At 40.5% G+C, this 21,300-nt stretch overlaps 1 protein-coding gene across 1 annotated transcript in view; it reads right to left on the bottom strand.

Moving 5' to 3' along the window:
* Positions 1–21,300, bottom strand: part of cadm2a (cell adhesion molecule 2a) — a 962,407-nt gene that overhangs the window by 146,737 nt on the left and 794,370 nt on the right. Inside the window, 1 exon segment of the mRNA XM_034178357.1 lies at positions 3,127–3,279. Coding sequence (XP_034034248.1) covers positions 3,127–3,279 — 153 coding nt within the window.

Here is a 21,300-nt window from a genome sequence, read left to right as displayed (position 1 = left end):
CTTGATTTACTACAACTTGCCATGCTGTGACTTGAAATTACATGTGTAATTGCATGATCACTGTAATAATATCAGTACTTATGTAGCTTTTGTGATTTCTCTAAAACAAGTACTACCAAGTCAGGATCATTATATATCATAAACTTGAATGTTGTGTTCAATGCAGGGTTCATCAAAACTAATCATGAAGTGAAAACAATTACATTCTAATATTTCGAAAGATGTTAAAATTACAGTATATATTGCAGTTTTCTTTTTTGCATGGGGTCTTTTTTTTTGTCATGGTAGACACCCACTTCCTATATGAAATATCTCCCAAATTACACAATGCACAATCTCTGAAGTGGATGTAAGCATATTTGAAAAAGAAAAAAAAAAAAAAAATTCTACCATTACCACCTCCTGCTACAAGAAAAGAAAGAAAGAAAAAACATCTGAATGAGGATGTGCTGGGTTTTAGAGAATGACCACAATCAATAAACCATGCTCTCAACATGACCATTCTGTAAAAAAGGGAGAATAACATTCATTTACTCTTGAATAAAGAGAAGGAATAACATTCTTACTACTCAGTAGTCAACTTAGTTTCACTTTGTGTTACAGCCGGAGGACGAAAAGCAGGCTGGCAAAGGTGAGGGTAACTATAGATTTTTAAAAATGTATAGTCAATTTAAAAGTCTATTTACCATTAGTAAGGTATGTGCGCACACATTTAGCTACTTCTTGATGGTTTCATCTGTACAGTGTCCACAAGAAACAGTTTGCTCTCAAAATCTTTGTGTTTCATATTATGACATGAATTTGCCCGTTAGCTTCTGCTCACTACTGTAGTGTTTGCAATAAAAATATATCATGTGCTTGTTAAATTAATTTTGATCTTGTTGCATGAAACAATACCACCACATTTCAAAAATAAATGCAACTTAAAGACCAATACATCTTAAATACTATGTTCTCTTCATGGTGCATTTTTGGACAGATGACACTTATACCTTTGTGCAACATATAGTGTGGAAAATACAGTGCTTTTGGGGTCAACTTAAAAACATGTCCAGGGCTGCCTTAAAAAGATAATGTGCTACTTTACATAAAAATCTCAAGTGAACCTTTAGCAACAGTGAAATGTCAATTTTATTTCATATAAATATGTGTGGCCTTGATATTTGATTAGTTCTGTCTTAAGCAAAACTTATTAATGACTGATGTACAGCCCTCCAACAATGTTTAACCCTCTGGGGTCCGAGGGCATTTTTTGGACAGTTCACTTGCCTGGCATAAATGTTTTATTATTGCTGTTAACAGCTCTCCCTGCATCCCACAATCAAGTTTTATGTCTCTTTTTTTCAGCACAACCTGTGCTTTCATAATATATATGCTTTTGTTGTGATTTACAAGTGTAATAAAGGTTTACAATCCAAAATAAGAAAGAAAAAAGTAAAGCGGAAAATAATTTTCCACACACATTTATTCAAAACACACAGCAAACTATAATAAACAACTGTTTTGACACTTTATAAAGGTAATTTGAGGTCTTGTGTGAAAGAATGTACAACAAAAAGGGTCAAACAATAAACACAAATGCACATTTTGAACAATATATACAAAATGGTCTATGCGTTTTGTTGTCTTCATCTCAAAGCAATCTCTGTCTACTACGTATTACACAAAGGTTACAACACAAACTTCTACTTCGACTGTGTTTTGGAGTGTTCTGTGCTGCTCCTAAAGCAGCTTTCATTCACACTTTGGCCCACATTGGCTCCTTACAGGCTGAAGAGTGGCCTTCCCCCTCCATTGACATGGTTAACAATGCTTTACACTGAGAAAGCAACAGAGTTATCCAGTAACATTCACATGCAAACTAGTGGAGCAATCCTGATAGTTACACACACTTTGTTTGAGCACATGAGATTGTCATCAGAGGCTCTCCGTCTGCTTCACTGATCGCTGTGTGTAATGGCGCAGGGCGCATGGAGACCAATAGTATGTACTCATTGGAGCACCCAGGGGGCTATTCAAACGGGCCAACTAGTAACATATCACTCCTGAAAACGATCTTTGGCTTTTCATGTGAGGTAAATCTGCCCTACGATTGGATTTTGGAAAACCATGTGACGGTGAACCAATTCCGATTGGACGCTCACATTGTGTACGTCATCACACAGCTTCTATAAGCAGTACAAAGATGGCCAATGGCTGGCTCGAAGGTCCGCGGAGTTAACTTTTCAGCAAAAAAAAAGTAAGTTTCTATCTCATATCATTAAAAAGATATTTAGAATTTAGTAAAGCTTGGTCTTAGCTGTCGTATATGATGGTGTCGGCCCCAGAGGGTTAATTCATAATGACAGTTTGAGTTTGACCTTTCACGTCACCCAAGGTCAAAGGTCAAGATAAAGATAAGGTCAAATCAAGATAAAAGTGATATAAACTTTTATATTAGCATTTGATTGTAACTACAGTATACAGTATGTATATCTTTAACCAGTATTCTCAAAAAAAGTCATTCTAAATATCCCCTACACACAAACAACACGTGCTAGTTCATGTATGTATCCTGCACTGAATGTAGTCTTTAAATATAAAATTCACAATTTTATATGAATTCACATTCCTGAACCATTGTGCTATTGTTCAACACATGTGAACTCCAGAACAAAAGATCAACTCAAAGGGTAAAATTTTTTTCAAAGTCATGTTTGGAGTTAGTCATCACTAATTTGCAGTACTGATGAAAAGTTTTGCACCATGCTTAGATACAGGCTCCATCTAATTTTAACTTTTACATTCTGTTGTCTATGTAATCTCATATTTACCCACGTACTGTGCATGATGTGTCTGTCGCAGTTACTAGTTAAACTCCGCTCATTAGCCAGTGCTAATGGAAGCAGACTCATCTATGGGATAATTACATAGGTAAAACAAAGTTGCTTTTGGGGTTGATACGGTGCATCAAAGTTCACTATGGGCTAATCAGTCCATACTTGTTATGTGCTCTTTTTATTTTGATGAGATATGAAATGACACTATTCATTATTTTTGTGTTATTAACTACAGAAGCTGACTAGGTTGGATGAACTGACTCACTCACCCACTCATCTACAGGTTTGCTGTTTATTCTGTACTTACCCAGGACAGTCAGGTAAGCTTTGGCTGTTCTGACTGGCATGGTGAAGAGAGAACAGGTGTACATGCCTTCATCAGACAGCGTGACATCATTGATACTGATGGTCAGCTCTGACCATGATGCATGCACCAGCTCGATCCTGTTGTCCCTCAAAGCTGGATGGACACAAGAAAAAAAAAGATTAAATCAGCCAGCTACTAACATAGCTACTAATGTACGTTATGATGATGTACCACCACAAAGCAAACAATATAAGTAAAGCATTTCCTGTTGAAACACTGTCAAATTTACAGCTATCTTTGCTGGTACATCCATCACATACAATATGATATAAGTAATAAGATGCAATATGAAGTACTTCTTTACAATATAATAGATTTTTTTGGCAAGTTTAATATTGCTTTGTCTGTGTTCTGCATTAAAACAGAACACTGGAACTGTTTATTCAACAATTTATATCCACTGAGGCACATTAATCACATATAACAATCAAATCCACAAAGAAGCAGAAAACAGAAAAAACAGGAAGCCCACAAGTATAGTATCCTGACTAATTTTTTTTTATGTCATACGTATGTTTATTTTGGCATTTTGTATGATGGTAATAAGTGTGAGCATACAGACTATAGGTGCAATGGATCACAAAATTCACAGTTCAGACTGGATCACTGTTTTTAGGCAAGGAAAGGATACTTTTTTGGTTTAGCAAAAAAGGGGAGACGAATCTAACTTTGCTTTCAGAGTGATGCACCACTTGACAAAGGTCGTGAGACATTTTTTTTCTGGAGCTCAGTGCTCCCCTAGCCTCCTTGGCTCCACCCATGCACAGCTCAGTGAGCTCAGGGCAGCATAGATAATATGCCATAGATAATATACCAGCCAAAACTCCTGATATTTTGGAGTAATTCTTTCCATGCTTTAATCCCGAAGTGTGCCAAGCTTGCACCAGGCCATCTGCAACATGGCAGAGGCTAAAATGCTCCATTCATGTGAACATACACCTGCTTTGATTTCAATGCAACTCTGCATCAGGATATATGCAATTATTACTTTATAAACAAGTCACTGTGAAAATAAATCTGTATTTCACACTGTTATTTCAACTTTGCAATTACGTATCTGGCATTCGTATGCATGCTGAATCATGGGGCAGTGTGGAAAAGGGAGTCCTTACAGCTCATGGATCCATGATGGCCCATTACACCACTAATGTAGACCAGTACAATAATATTTGTGTGATATGGTGTTTCCAACCAACCACTACTTCCACTTGCAGACAGACAGTTAACATGAAGCAACCTGCATAAAAATGTCAATGCTTAGCAGCGTTTTCATGTATAGCTGAGACAACATAAAAGTCACAGCTAGTATGAAAAGATAAAACTTCCCATGTTCAGGAAGGTTTGAGCTTTGTTGGTGTTGTATCAATTCATCTATTGAGGCAATGTGTCTTGTACGAGTTTGCTGAAATGTTGCCACCCTGAGACTATGAATATGAATGTTTGGAGCCAGTGTTGCTAAGGCTCGTCGGCAAGAAAATGATCTCACACAAAAGTAGTCTCTTGTTAACAAAGCAATAACAGAACCAAGACAGTAAAGCCACATTTTAAAAGTTAAATATCACTGGAATTGTATTTTAAACATCCCCAAAGTCCAAAAGTTCTATATTTTTGTGTGCACAAACTGTACTGCTAGAAGCTCAATTTGGGTTCTTGTCACAGAAGTCCATATTTGAACTTCTGTTTGTTCTGTGAGACCTGTCCATACAGTTTGTGGCACAGATGCACTATTCAACCAATGAAGTGCTCCTCCTGTGCTTCTCTTCGAAGAGGCGGCGGCGGGTGGTTGTCGTCAGCAGCATTTTCCATTTAAAGTGACAAACACAGACATGTTGGGCCCTATCTTGACAATATATGGTGTACAATCTTAACTGTATACCACAAGTGCGTTTGCAGTGTGCCCAACTCCAAGTGGGGTGTGTAATCTTATCTCAAAGTCAGGTGCAGGGCACAAAGAAGTTTTATGCAGTCACTCGTGGGTGCGTTTTACAAAAACATACAATAAAACAATCACAATGCCATTTCTCATTAGATTTCAGAGTTGGAGTATGCTGAAACCTTACACTTTGCCAAGTTAAATGTTTTCTGGCAAGTTAACAGATGTATGCACAATGCATGACAACAACCACCAAAGCTCCTTGAGGTGAAGCAGAGAAACAGTAAGGTGACATCCACAGCTTTCTTTTGTCTGTTCTCACTTATGCAGAGGGTTGCCACAGCTCTCTGCAGCTTTTGATACGGTTGATCATGGTGTTTTAATTGAGAGATTTAGGACTTGGGTGGGCATTTCTGGTTCTGCCCTGGACTGGTTTTTAATCTCATCTGTCGCACAGGACTTTCGCTGTTGCGGCTGATAAATGTATGTCCTCCTCTGCCATGTTATCCTGTAGTGTGCCTCAAGGCTCTGTTATGGGACCTACAGTATTTGCTCTATAATTGCTCCCACTTGGTCATGTCCTGAGCTTTTTTTAAGAGGTTTCTTACCACTGTTATGTGGATGACATCCAGCTATATATTTCATTCACCCCTCAGACTGTTTCTAGAGTTTCTGCTCTTCAGAGCTGTGCTGAAGATATTGGTGGCTGGATGACAGCTAACTACTTGTCCTTTAACACAGCAAAAACTGAGATCCTTGTTTGTATCCCTGATGAGTTTGTTCCAACTGTGGTTGGGAACCTTGGTTCGCTGGCCCTTTTTGTTAGGTGTTATGTTTGATCAGTCCCTCAATTTTGATGCATATGTTATCTGTTTGTGTTATTGCCCATTTGTGTCAAGGGCTGAGATGGAGATGATGATTCATGCGTTTGTCTCATCACGTCTGGATTATTGTAACTCACTGTTTTTAGCCGTAGCAAGTCCTCTCTGGACCGCTAACAAATTCTTATGGGGTCATCAAAGAGGTCACATGTAACGCTAAGTCTTTCAATTTTGCACTGGCTCCCCATCCATTTTAGACTTCATTTAAAAATTTTCATCTTGACTTTTAGAGCGCTGCACAGTCAAATGCCACCTTATATCCCTGAGCTTGTTATATGGCTGGGGGGGCCTGGCTGCCGGTTTGTTTGTCTTTTGGTTTCCTCCCAGGTGGCGTGCGTTTGGGACTGAGTGGCTGTGTTGCTGAGGCTGTCAGGACCTCACCCTGATCACCTGCGACTCGTCAGGACTCACAGCTGTGGTGCATCTGGATGGATTGGAACATGTTGGCATTTAAGACTGGAGTGCACAGTGTGTATTTGCCAGAGACTCGACCTTGTGACCAGACGGGTGAGATCGTCGTCTTGGGAGCCATCTCATCAGCAGCGGATGCTGAGAACGTCCAGGTTTGATGCACAGTCTGTGAAAGAGGAGGGGGTGAGGTCTCACGCTCGTCAGCACACTTCCTGAGGTACGTTAGATTTTGTGACTAACAGTTATACAGTCAGTAAATGTGGTGTCCCTCACACCTTATTGTATTGAGCTGTTTGTTAGTCATGTATCAGCTTTCACTGCAGTGGAGTTTTGTGAACTGATTGTTCCATGCCTGCAGGTTGGGAAGCTGATCAGTAATCAAGCCAGGAAGTGTTTGCTGTTTGTACACCTTTAAGTGTTCTGTGTGTAGAGTGTGGACTCACATAATGGTTCCTTCTTTCACAGACTCGGTTGTTGCGGCCACCTGGGGGGTGTCGGTGGGGTCCTTGGGTCCGAAACAGCTTCTGGCTCCGGACCGTTAGCGCTGCTGGGAGCGCACCACACCAGACCGCACCTTTTGTTATTATATTATCACTGTTATGTATTAAATTCAGTTAGCCTTTGTACCGTGCTCTGCTTATTTCATACTGGGTCCTTCAAACACTGGTCGGTTCTCCGAGCTGCGTCCGACACTACTACTGCATCTGTATGTGACAAGCAGGCCTCTGAGGTCTTCAGATCTGAGCCTGTTGGTTGTGCCTAGGACAAGAATAAAGACCAGGGGAGACTGTGCTTTGGAGGTGGTGGCTCCTAAAATGTGGAATGCATTGCTTTTGGGCCTACGTTCTGTGGACCCAATCAAAATGTTTAAAGTGAAGCCCAAGACACATTTGTATGGGCTGGATTTTACCTAGTTTTATTTGTTTTATGTTTTGCCTGTTTTAATTACTTTGTTCTTATGTGAAGCACTTTTACCTTGAAAGGCTATATAAATAAACTTTACTTATTTATAGCAGATCCAGCATTGAGCCACATTTTTATGTGTCGGTTTTACCCTAGATACCCTTTCTTGACGTAACTCCAGATGTACTTGTAGACCGGTGTACAGGTGGTCTTGATCAAGGGCGCATCAGCTATGACATTTTGGCCATGTGGTGCATTTCTCTGGGAATAATCCAGAATATACATAAGTGCCTCAGTGGTGAGAACCCCAGCACCTGGAGAAGGCCATGCGGATGCACACATTTTGTCTGGCTGTGGTAAATAGATGGGTACTTCTGTGAAGTGAGGACGGATCAGTTGTCTGCCTGAGTGGTTACCATCCAGGACCTGTGGTGGTTCTGTGGTGTTGTGGATGCAGTGACAGGTGGCACTAGCGCATGCTCCCAGTTCTGACTTGACTTGGTGCTTGGCATGAAAATGACAACTATGTAATTTTCGAAAGAGCAATGACAATTGCACTGTGCTGCTTTGCACCAGGTTGAAGCTCTTAAAGAGCTGAAAAGGTATTTTACGATGCATCACCTCAGATATACGGCTTTTTTTTAACAACGACCTTCAATGTTTGTTTGAAGATACATGATTTACATTAGTTTGTGAAAAGATGCATATTATGATCCCTTTAAGGCAGTTACACACCTCAGTCACAGCGTGTCTGACATTCTGCCACTCAGTCCAGTAGCAACAAAGAAAGGGAAAAGCAGTTGCTGCAGACATGCACAAGCATGGATTCATTGTATGTATGAAAATTAACAATGACAATAAAAGCTCGATTTTTATTACGTCCACCAAGGACGTAATAAAATCATCAGTGTTTATTTATTTCTTTATTTGTCTGTCTATTAGCAGGATTATGTCAAAACTACTGCACAGATTTTGATGAAATTTTCACCACAGATAGATAATAGGCCATGAAAGACTTTGCTAAATTTTGGAGGTGATCTGGATCTGGATCCAGATTCTAGATCAAGATTTCACTTCATATAGGCTTTAAAGGATTACGTCAAAACTACTTCATGGATTCTCACCACATTTGCATCACAGATAGATATTAGGGCATGGAAGACTCCACTGAATTTTGGAGGTGATCCTGTGTCGCAGACCGAACAGTTCCCCCTGCCTTCACTGTGCATGTGTCATTTCAGAACATCAGCAGCGATTCACCGATTACCACCTCGCTTCTGCTTAAAACTGCCTCATTTCTGCATAAACCAGACTTTAGAATGATTTAAGAGGTTTTACTTTGTCATCTGATGGTTAATGGTTATATCCCTTTGATCGCTTTGGGTGTAGCGAGTCAGACTCAGATGTGCTGGTGTCACGATCTGATCACTCCCCCATCTTTTATGATGAAAAAAGGCTGAATTTATGTGGAAATGATTGTTGTACAAAAGCTTCAGATATCTGTTTCTGAGACAGATGATGACTTGAGTGCAGTTTTAAGCAGAAATGAGGCAATAATCGGTAAATTGCCACAGACGCTCTGAAATGGCACATGTGCAGTGAAGGCAGGGGGCAGCGATTTTTAGGGGGGACTGTTTGGTTGGCTACACCTGATCTGGATTCTGGCTTAGGATTTCACTTTATATAGGCTTTGAAGGATTAGATCAAAACTACTTCACAGATTCTCACCAAATTTTCACCACAGATACATATTATGCCATGGAAGACTCCATTAAATTTTGGAGGTGATCCGGATCCGGATCCAGATTCTGGATCAAGATTTACCTTTATAGGCTTTTAAGGATTACGTCAGAACTACTTCATGGATTCTCACCAAATGTGCACTACAGATAGACATTGAGGCATGGAAGACTTCACTGAATTTTGGAACTGAGTTGGATTTGGATCCAAATTCTGGATCAAGATTTCACTTTATATAGGTTTTGAAGGATTATGTCAAAACTACTTCACAGATTCTCACCAGATTTGCACCACATATAGATATTAGGGCATGGAAGACTACACTGAATTTTGGAGTTGATCTGGATCTGGATCATGATTGCTCTTGTTATTATTATTTTTATTATTATTATTAGGTTGTCTACCACAGCCTATGTTTGACCAAGATCATTTTGACCAGTTTCTGACATTTTATTGTCTATTTTATTGTGTTAGATTTTGAGGTGCTGGCCACCTTAGTGAAACCTGTGCAATACCCATTTGTGTTGCACCATCAACACTAACAATATGCCAAAAATAGGCAAAACTTTTCTACAACCCCTGGCAAAAATTATGGAATCACCGGCCTCGGAGGATGTGTTGTGTGGGCCGCCGAAGAGGAGGTACTGCTGGCCCACCACCACCAGAGGGCGCCCTGTCTGGAGTGCGGGCTCCAGGCACCAGAGGGCGCTGTCGCCTCACAGGAGCAGCCAGGGTGACAGCTGTCACCCATCACCTGAGACGAGACAGCTGATATCAATCAACAGGGAGGTATATCAGCAGGACGGCATCTCCACCTCATTGCCGAGATATCGCTTTACCAAGGAGGTAACGTATCCAGCCGATTATATCAACCTTAATTACCTTTTGCCTTTATACAGAGAGAGAGAAGAGCAGCAGGAAACAGTATTTGGATAAGTACTCACACTCCTGCACTTTAGTGTTTTCCTGACAAGAGGTGGAGGTGGTGTTCCACCCTGTGTGTTGCTGGGTGCAGCCGCACCCACACCTGACTGTTTCTGTTCCTTGCCAGCAGTACCGGATCCGACGAGCGGAGGCAGTGGCCACCTGGGGTTTGGGACTTGGCGGCTCCAGTATCCCCGGGGTTCGGTGGCAGAGGAAATCGGGTGGTTCTGGTTCGACTCGGACAGACGTCTCCTATCGTCGAGCCTGCCCACACGACACCTTTGGAATTCGGTTACTGCTGTATTTGTAATCTGTTGTGTTTGTTGTGTGAATTCACAACAGTAAAACTTTGTGATTTGACTTTCTCCATTGTCCGTTCATTTGCGCCCCCTGTTGTGGGTCCGTGTTCCTACACTTTCCCAACAGGATGTTCATTCAGTTGTTTAATTTTGTCTCAAAAATCGAAAATGCACAACAAAACAAATGAGGAACGAATGGGAGGAAACTGGGAGAAAATTAAACAACTGAATGAACATCCTCCGAGGCCGGTGATTACATAATTTTTGCCAGGGGTTGTAGATGTTTACAGCCACTGGACTTCTTGTTGGTCTTCAAGACATTTTGCCACTTACCCTCGGGATTCAGCTGTACTGTACTGCTGTACTCTAAACTTGGAGATATGTTCATCCTGGATGACTAAGAACCTTCACCAGTCAGCAAAAGTTAGAAAACAATGGATTTTACTGATAAAGAGCATCTGAACAAATACATTTGGCAATAATGCTTAAAATGCAGGTGTTTACATTATATAAGCTATTTTTAAACTCAATACAATTATTTTCATCAGGACATAATGTATAATAATGCATCATCATTGTCCTAACTAGGGAGCATTGTACACTTGTTGTCAATAGTACAATGTTGACAACTTTAATGCAAAATCTATATTCTGAGCAAACCTGAGCTCCTGATAAACAATTTAGAATGAGAACCCATTAGTGTGAAGACACAACTGCATAAACAAGCACAACTAAGTGAAACACAACTGCAGAAACTGAACTTTCTGAATCAGAACTCATATCTGCAACTGTAACTTCACAGAATACTACAGTCACATAGTTGTCCCTGCTGGAAACTGTGGTTACCATTTTACTTATATGAAAATGTAATCTTCCAAAAGACATAACAGGAATGGAAATCAATAGTGCAATAAAACGCTGCAAAAAAGGCTTAATGAGAATACAGAGCTGAAATGGATTTGTTGAAATTGGATGGCCGTTTGAAACAAGTGTCACAATTTTGACACTGTGCACTACAAGCTGTGACAAAGTGACAGCGTGCAGATAGATATCAGATTTTTGGGTGACACCTTGAATATAGCATGATTCATGCACACAAATCTGCTTAGTAGATCAAACGAGACTGTGTGAACTGTTCAGTGCGCTAAACTTTATTCACTCTCTTTCAGTGGCCTTGGTGTCTGAAGAGATTTATTCAAGCCTTCCATCTGCCTTTATACAAATCTTATTTAATATAAAGAGCCAATGTGACTTTGTTTTGCATTTCTCTCTCCATCAAAGTCACTCATTACATGATGCTTTCAAATGAGTGAATGTGTGGAATATATATGCATATGGTCTTATTATTATTACTGTTAATACTGTTAGATATAGGTATATGTCCAATATGCAGACACGACCCATTCACAATCACCAAATTGTCATCAAATCTGTCACTGTTGTCTGTCCCCTGTCTGTGTCTTATCTGTTATTCGCATTGTTTTCTTGTTTTACACACTTTCTTGAGTTCCACGTATTTTTCTGCCTTTCTTCCTTGGCTCCTTAGTTACTTTGTGGTTCCCTTTACTTTGATTATTTTTTATGGTGTGTTTTCGGTTCAACCAAATATCTGTCTCACCACAGTGCTCTTTGTGGTTTGTTTCACTCTGTCTGTGTGTGTGTGCTTGTAGGTGTGTCTCTGTCACTGGTTGTTTCTTATAGCTGTTTCACATTCCTAATCACACCACCTGTCGCTTGTCTACTCATGTTTGTGTCACTACTTAAGTTTGTCACAGTATGGTCCTCAGTTGCTGGGTTTTTCTGTCAGTTTAGTTTTCCTGCATTGTTCCTGCTGCTGACTCTCATCCTGTGCTCCTGTCTGTTTAGGCTGCTCTTTACCTTTAAAAATAGCATTTTAATTTAATTTCATTTATATATACAATGCTAAATCATATTATAAACCACCTCAAAGGTACAGATAAAAGTACAGATAATGTCGATACCTTACCCGCCCCATGAGCAAGCACATTTGTGACAGCAGTAAGGAAAAACTCATAGTAAAAAAACATAAGCAGACCAGACTTGATGAGGGGAACCATCTGCGATGGGGAGAGCACTGAAACTCTATACTCAAAGTATAATGACTACCAACAAAAATTACTCTAATAAAAATGAAAAATTCTCTTTGAGCAATGGTTTCAAATAAAAAGTAATTTTTCAGTCAAAGGTAAATACTTCAGGTTTCAGTTAACCGAATGTGCAAGCATGTGTACATGTTCTATGCCTCTCTTCTGTATGGGTAAAATTACAGCACTGACAAATGTAGTAAATTGTCAATGAGCTTATGCTTTGTCCAGTCCAGGCAAAACACCTTCGCTTAATGTTGGACTTGTCATCATTCTGTCTAAATGACAGCTGCTTGCTCACTTCTTATTGGTTTGATTTTGTCTGCTCCCATCCCTTGCAACATTGGTTATTGCAAGGAGCCTCAGCAGATCCTCTGTGCACATGATATATCTTTAAGCTTGTAAGCAGTGACAATACATGATGATGGTCTTTGTGTGTTTTTGTGTGTGTGTAACACAATTACAATTACAATGATAGCAAAATATGGCCATATTGTAGATTGCCATTAAAAATTTGCTCTGATTGGAATTCTGTTACCGTTGAATTACATATGTAAAACAAGAGCACTAAATTAGTTTTAGTCTGTTTTAGTCTGCAGACTTTTCTGTTATGTTACTTTTATATTAAATAGTTGTTTGATTTACACTGGTGAAAAGACAAAGAAAATGATCTGAAAAAAAAAAAGAAATTACCTGTTCCAGCTCACTAATGTTTTTTTTAACATCCGCTCCTAACTACTCTCCATTTTATCCATTTATTTGATAGAACAAAGCAGACCAGCACTTCTCAAAAATAACTGATCTCTGCTGATTATACTAAATGAGATAAATTAAGAATTGAATTGGCAGTGGGGTTTTTTTAAGTGTTAAAGTAAGATTTCTCCAGGTAAAACTGGAGTTGCGTCAGGAAGGGAATCCGGTGTAAAACTTGTGCCAAATACCATTGCAGATCTGGCGCTCCGCTGTGGTGGCTCCGACCCAAAAATAAAAAGAAAACAAGGGCAGCAGCCAAAATGACAGCACACACAAGTGTTAAAGTAAGAACTGAGCTGTTGAACAATTTCATCATAATGCTGCGTTTACACATAATGACGGCAAGTCACGAATGTCACAAATATCACATTCTTGGCCGCTGATCACGAATGTGATGATTTGAGGCAGAGGCATCAGGTGTCTTCAGGAACTGCTGCAACCTTTTACCACACGTTATGAGTAATGGCACATGTTGCTGGAGAATTATCAAGAACCATTACGCACAGTAAAGAATAATGTTCCATGCTGCTGCTATCGCACATAACAGCGCATCGTTAAGTTCTGTCACATTGTGAATGAGGCGACTTGTCTCCACACAAACTCCCATATTCATCCAACCGTTAGTTGATGAACAATTCAGATCGCTCCAGTTTGCTCCTCAAAATCCACAGCAGAAGAACTTTGTGACTGCATGCTTAGTTGGGCTCTGTGCCATGGAGTGGCGCAGAAAGGAGGAGGAGAGTGAGAGAGCCAGATGTGTGGCTGCACGTGGCTCTCGTCTTGCTCGTTTTCCTAAACATCAGGCACATGCAGCAGGTGGAACACCTGAAGGAGCACGCTGAGGAGCATTGGAATGAAACTTTTAGCCGGCTTGGCGTCACTGTTCTTCAGCATACTGCAGCAATGAAACTGAATGCGGTGCAGCAGGGTTTAATTGTGCGCAGGTCAGAGAAGAACGCTGTCATGCTCTATTAGGGGTCACCACTAATCAATACGGATCAACGCACTCAGTTGCGACCTCCATGACATGAGGCGAAATGAAAATGGTGCGTGACATTCGTGGAAGATTTTTCGACAGCCAAAAACATGCTCCACAAAAATCATGAATATCACGCACCACTGTTAAATTAGAATTATTTCACCTTGCGTGGCGTGATGCTATGTTGCTACAAAGTGGACTTACTACTCTGATTTGATCAACAAAAACAAGCATAAGTTCTTGTTCGACACGGTGGCAACACTTTTACATGGACAACCACCTGTATTTCGCTCTCCTTTTACAGCACAAGATTTCCTGGATTACTTTGAGAAGAAAATAGAAGACATCAGGTTAAACATATCCCGGCATGCCTTAATCCAGCCACTACACCCTGCTATTGATGTGGGCGCCACTACTGAGGTACTACCTAGATTTACAGAATTTGACAGTATCTCACTAGGCATGCTGACAAAACTCGTAATGTCAACAAAAAGCACAACCTGTTTATTTGATCCTATACCAACAAAACTGTTTAAGGACCTGTGGCCCACTCTTGGGCCGACTGTGCTGGAAATTATTCATCTTTCTTTAACTTCTGGATCTGTTCCTAAATGTTTCAAATCTGCAGTGATTAAACCATTACTTAAGAAACCTAATCTTGACCCTAGTGCATCGACAAACTATCGGCCGATATCAAATCTATCATTTTTCTCTAAAATTCTGGAAAAAGTGGTGTCACGGCAGCTCGTAGACTGTCTTACTGAGAATAATCTCTTTGAGCCACTGCAGTCTGCTTTTAGAAAATATCATTCCACAGAGATGGCTCTCACTAAAGTGGTGAATGATCTTCTGCTTACAATGGATTTGGACCCCACTACGGTTCTGTTGCTGTTAGATCTCAGTGCTGCATTTGATACAGTGGATCATCATATTCTACTTAATAGGCTGGAAAATCATTTTGGGATTACTGGGAGTGCCCTTGCATGGCTGACGTCATACTTGACCAGTCGTTCTCACTGTGTTTTGTACAGTAACACTACCTCTAACCTTAGTGACATGAAATTTGGGGTTCCACAGGGGTCTGTCTTAGGTCCCCTGCTTTTCTCCCTTTATATAGCACCTCTTTGGCACATATTGCAGTGTTTTGGGATTACCTTTCACTGCTATGCAGATGATACTCAGTTATACATGCCGATAACTGCTGGTAATCTCATTCACATAAAATCCTTAGAACATTGACTTGCAGCAGTGAGAAGTTGGATGTCTAGAAACTTCCTATTTTTAAACTCTGATAAGACTCAAATGATGGTTCTTGGTCCAGTGAGACATCAGCATCAATTTGACCAGTTAACACTCAGCCTTGGCTCGTGTGTCATACATCACACTGACAAAGTGAGGAACCTTGGGGTAATTTTTGATCCTTCGTTGTCCTTTTGCCTCCACATTACAAATATTACTAGGACTGCTTTCTTCCACCTGCGAAATATAGCGAAGATTCGTCCCATCCTGTCTATAGCTGATGCCGAGACCCTGATCCATGCATTTATCTCTTCTAGATTGGACTACTGCAATGTTCTATTTTCTGGTTTACCGCAGTCTAGCATTAGGGGTCAAAATGCTGCAGCCAGACTTTCGACACGAAGCAGAAAGTTCGACCACATTACACCCATTTTGGCATCCCTTCACTGGCTTCCTGTCCCAGTGAGATCAGATCTTAAGGTTCTGCTACTAACCTATAAAATTATTCATGGACTGGCACCTCCCTATCTAGCTGACCTAATTAAATCTTACGTACCGGCCCGGGCTTTACGTTCTCAGGGTGCAGGACTACTTTGTGTCCCTAAGGTGAATAAGAAGTCTGCGGGTCACAGAGCTTTCTCTTTTCGTGCCCCTGTTCTGTGGAATGATCTCCCTGCGTCAATAAAACAATCAGATTCTGTGGAGACTTTCAAGTCCAGACTTAAGACGCACTTATTTTCCCTTTCATATGGCTGGCATACTGGTACAGTTTTGTTTTACGCTTTTTACTCTTTTAATTCATTTATTAGTAATTGGAGCTGGCCACGGGCTAAACTTTACCTAAATTCTGGATCTTTTAGTGAAGTTTAGGGCTAGTGGCCAGCGATCGCCTTAGTATTTCTCTGTTTTCTTATTGTTTAATGCTGGCAAATTATACAGTATTTTTTTGTCTTTCTGATGCCTGATTCTGTTTTTTTTTTCCTCTCTGATTAAGGTGCAGCTCCATCCAGAGATGGGAGTTGTATTCGTGTTGGCGATCCTCCTGTCCTGTGCGCCAAATGCATTTCTTGTATATTCATCCGTGAATTGTTCTGTAATTTATGTTTGTAGCATGGCCCAAGCAGAAGGTCACCCCTTTGAGTCTGGTCTGCTTGAGGTTTCTTCCTCAAAGGGAGTTTTTCCTTACCACCATTGCTTTTGGGGTTGGTAAGGTTAGACCTTATCTGTGTGAAGCGCTTTGAGGCAACTTTGTTGTGATTTGGCGCTATATAAATGAAAATAAATTGAAATGAACACACATTAAGACACCTATTCAGATGTGTTACGTCATGTTAAAAATGTAAGGAATGTGCCAAGAATGATGCAAATATGACATTTGTAATGCGTCTTGCCTATGTGTAAATGCACTGTAACATACTGAACCGAAAATGTGCCTCCTGTAGATTCTTCGCTCCAGTGTCATATTGACACAAATGTAAACTTATGAGTTATACAACAATATCTGCTCTCTGCAGTTTTCTAAGAAAAAGTGTAAAGGTGCAAACAATGTAAATAAAAAAGAAAAGCCGATCTGAGGTGGAACTACATGTTGATATGGCACGTTTTATGGCAGATGCCCTTTCAGATGCAACTTCACATTACATGGAGAATGTGCTGGGGTGGCCTTGAACCAGGAACCTTGCACTGTGGAAACAATCAGCCCTTGCAAATGCAGGCATCTTGTAATCCACTAAATTATAAGAACGCATAATGAGGACAATCTATTGCATCTGGTGAAATTTGATGCAAACGATCAAGCTAAAAAGAAACTTTGAGATGACTGCCACCTGTTGGATGGTTAGTGGAGGCCTCCATCTTCAAGTAACTGTTAACTTACAAGTTATGAATGGTTAATGAATGCTGGATAAATTAATGACAATTCTGAACAGCTATGGTTGAAAATGACTGTTTCTGGCTTATTTCTGCACATAGGATGAGCTGTATGCTCACTGTTTCGCCCTGCCTAGCTAACATGCTAGCAACCACTGGGAAAAACATGATGCTCACTACATGGGCAACGGCACAACATATCCAACATAACAGGAAACTAAAACTGGAATTAAACAGTAGCTGGAACGTGTGGCTGGAGCTCACGCCAAAACTTTTCATCTGTACTGCAGATTAGTAACGCTTAATCAAAACATTTCAAAATCTGTTTTGAACATTGTTCCAGAGTCTGTATCGAAGGGAAGACATCACATGCTGTGACAAATTGGGTTTTAATACATCACCAAGCGATTTGAAATAAATGCCTCAAACCTTCCAGGTGATTTGACACTGAAACATTAAAACACAAGTGAATAAACGAGAATCACACAGTTTCTCAATTTTATATTGAAAAGCTACAGTCAACACAGGCTCTGTATGTGCACAAGGAACAACAACAGCAGCAGTAGCAATAATAATAAACACAGTGTATGAAGCTTTAAAGCATGAGGAATAAAATTTCTGGTTACTTTGAGCTATCACAACAAAGCATTGTTTATCACATTTTGCATTTTGACCTATATAATACAAATAATGAATGTTTATAAGTTCAATGGTATGGATTTCACCTTATTGATTGTTTTATCTTTCACTGAATTAAATATTTGTTCCATTGAAAGAATGGAAAAAAAACATTCATTATTTGTTTTATATAATGGCGAAAACAGATCCTTGTCATTTGATATTTTATTAATTTACAAACAACAGAAAAAGGGCTTACATTTTGGTGCTCCTCACTGGTGCTTAACAGTCCAACACAAACTTTACACAGGAGTCCAAAATTGTTCTCAGTAGCCCGTGATGCCGTGCACTGACTTTGCGTACAGATTATTATGTGCTTTCCTCACTCCAGTGAAAAATCGCATCAGAAATTTGTCCGGCTTTTCATCCTAACAGCTCTTAATGCCTCCAGACGGCTTACAGCGTGGTGGGTTTGTTTGTTTGTGTGTGTGTTAGATGAATTAGCAGCAACAGTTAGCTCTTTCAAATCATCGTCCGCCAGAAAAACAAACTCTGCTATGTTTAGCTAAACACCACCTCCAGTAGTGTGAGCATGCGCGGTGGTTGGAGCGTGCAATAGCACATTTCATACAGCACCAAAACTGCACACTAAAAAAGAACTATTGCACGGTAAATGAAACACAACAGAAAATGGTACGAATAATCCATGTCACGTGACATACAAGCCACCAATCAAAAGACAAGGATCCACTAATCCATTACATAAAGATTAAATAACACCAACATTTCTGCTTTAATATGTGATGCAGGAGCATCAAAAATGAGTAATTTATAAGTGATGAAAACCTGCAACAAAATGTATCCAAATTTGACAAGAGGAACACTGGAAAATAAATAATTCTGAATCACAATCTGATTCTATCTTTCTGAAGGCTGATTAAGAAAAGCAGACATATTTATGTGCACTAATGGAGAATAAATCCATGGCTCTTTGCTCTGGGAAGATGCTGCTGCTGTCTGCTGTCATCCATTACGTCCTATTAGTGCTGACAGTACTGAATGTTTTTGTATACCACAGAGTTGTTGCGACCGTCAAAGACAAATTCCTATGTATTGAATGATCAACATTCTGATGTGTGTGTGCCAACATTAGCCTGCGCTGTAAAAACAACAAATTTGGCAAAAACTCAACATTTCAAGGAAATATACTACTGTATAACTATATCTTTTTGTGAGGGTTTTTTTTCACCTGATGCCATCAGTTGCACAGTGCTTTTGTCCTTCAGCAGTTTGCCATGAAAAGGAGAGTATTTCATGCCAAAATGAATTCAAATCTGAGATAAACACACTCAACAGTGGCAGATGTTCCAGACAGACATAGAACGTATTCCACAGCACTTGGCTGCTGTTGTTTCGATCACACGTCTGTGGTCCAACGGAGTGGTAAGCAAAAAGTCACATCTGCTGCATGTACAACCTGGCCAACAGAGAGGTGCAGGGCAGGGAGAAAAAAATGGATGTTGCAATGTGTGACTGGCTTGTTTGTGCATCTGCGCAATAGCACAAAATTACTGATACAAGAAGTAAAAATAATGTTGCTTCAGTCTCCAGACTATAGCTACACAAGTGCCATCTTCCTGGGCTGAGGCCCCAAAGTTAATGCATCATTATGCATTAACTTTGCAACAGCAGATAAAGTGTCTCCATTTCAATCTATCCTCTGTATTTTCTTCTGCCACACCAACCACCTACATGGCATCCCTCACCACAATCATGAACCCCCTCGTTGGCTTCCTGTCACGATTTCGGCCGGATCTGTGGCTTGATTTGGGTTTTCCCTCTTTCTTTTTTCCCCTTCACATGCCCTGGTCTTGATTTTACTAGTTATTTTATTTTCATCGTGATTATTCTCTGTTCTGTTTGGATTCGTCACTTTGTTTTCTTTGTTACTTTTTACTTTGGCCTTTCGTTCTGTTCTAGTTTTCTTTAGTCAGTTGTGTTTTCATTTATTGTTTAATTTATCACTTGTTTATCTAGTTCCTCTCATTTGTAATATTTGTTGTACTGTTATGTCAACTCAGCCACATGGGGTGTGCAGCCAGTATATTCTGAGTGCCGGTCCCAAGCCTGGATAAATGAGGAGGGTTGTGTCAGGAAGGGAATCCGACGTAAAACAAGCCAACCCAACTATGCAGACTCAGAATCGAATTCCCATACCGGATCGGTTGCGCCCCGGGTTAACAATGTCCGCCACCGGTGCTATTGCCCAACAGGGTGCTGGTGGAAATTGGGCTACTGCTGGGCAAAGATGACGAAGAAGAGGAGGAAAATGTTGCCAGGAACAGCGGGAGAAGAAGAAAACTAGAAGGGTGGAAATGAGAGTGGGGACTTTGAATGTTGGCAGTATGACTGGTAAAGGGAGAGAGCTGGCTGATATGATGGAGAGGAGAAAGGTAGACATATTGTGTGTGCAAGAGACCAAGTGGAAGGGAAGTAAGAGCAGGAGCATCGGCGGTGGGTACAAGTTGTTGTACCATGGTGAGGACAGGAAGAGAAATGCTGTTGGGGTCATTTTAAAGGAAGAGAATATTAAAAGTGTGTTGGAGGTTAAGCGAGTGTCTGACAGGGTGATGAGTGTGAAGTTGGAAATTGAAGGAGTGATGATGAATATCATCAGTGCATATGCCCCACAGGTAGGTTGTGAGATGAAGGAGAAAGAAGATTTCTGGAGTGTGTTAGATGAGGTGGTGGAGAGTGTGCCCAAGCATGAAAGAGTGGTAATAGGAGCAGACTTCAATGGGCATGTTGGTGAAGGGAACAGAGGTGATGAGGAAGTAATGGGTAGATATGCTATCAAGGATAGGAATGGGGAAGGACAGATGGTAGTTGATTTTGCAAAAAGGATGGAAATGGCTGTGGTGAATACCTACTTTAAGAAATGGGAGGAGCACAGGGTAACATATAAGAGTGGAGGAAGGTGCACACAGGTGGACTATATTCTTTACAGGAGATGCAAGCTAAAAGAAATCACAGACTGTAAGGTGGTAGCAGGAGAGAGTGTCACTAGACAGCATAGGATGGTTGTTTGTAGGATGACTTTAGAGGTAAAGAAGAAGAAGAGAGTGAGAGCTCAACAAAGGATCAGATGGTGGAAGCTGAAGGAGGAAGACTGTTGTGTGAAATTTAGCGAGCAGGTGAGAGAAGCACTAGTTGGAGGGGAAGCAATTTTGGACAACTGGAAGAGTACTGCAGATGTGGTGAGGGAGACAGCTAGGGCAGTACTGGGTATGACATCTGGACAGTGGAAGGAAGACAAGGAGACTTGGTGGTGGAATGAAGAGGTCCAGGAAAGCATAAGGAGAAAGAGGTTGGCGAAAAAGTTTTGGGATAGTCGGAGAGATGAAGAAAGTAGACAGGAGTACAAGGAGATGGGGCGTAAGGTGAGAAGAGAAGTGGCAAAAGCAAAGGAAAAGGCATATTGCGAGCTGTACAAGAAGTTGAATAGTAAGGAAGGAGAAAA

This window comes from Thalassophryne amazonica, chromosome 9 (genome assembly GCF_902500255.1).
Source record: "Thalassophryne amazonica chromosome 9, fThaAma1.1, whole genome shotgun sequence".
Lineage (NCBI taxonomy): Eukaryota > Metazoa > Chordata > Actinopteri > Batrachoidiformes > Batrachoididae > Thalassophryne > Thalassophryne amazonica.
Note: the sequence above shows the minus strand (reverse complement) of the source record. Positions and strands in the feature narration are given on the sequence as shown.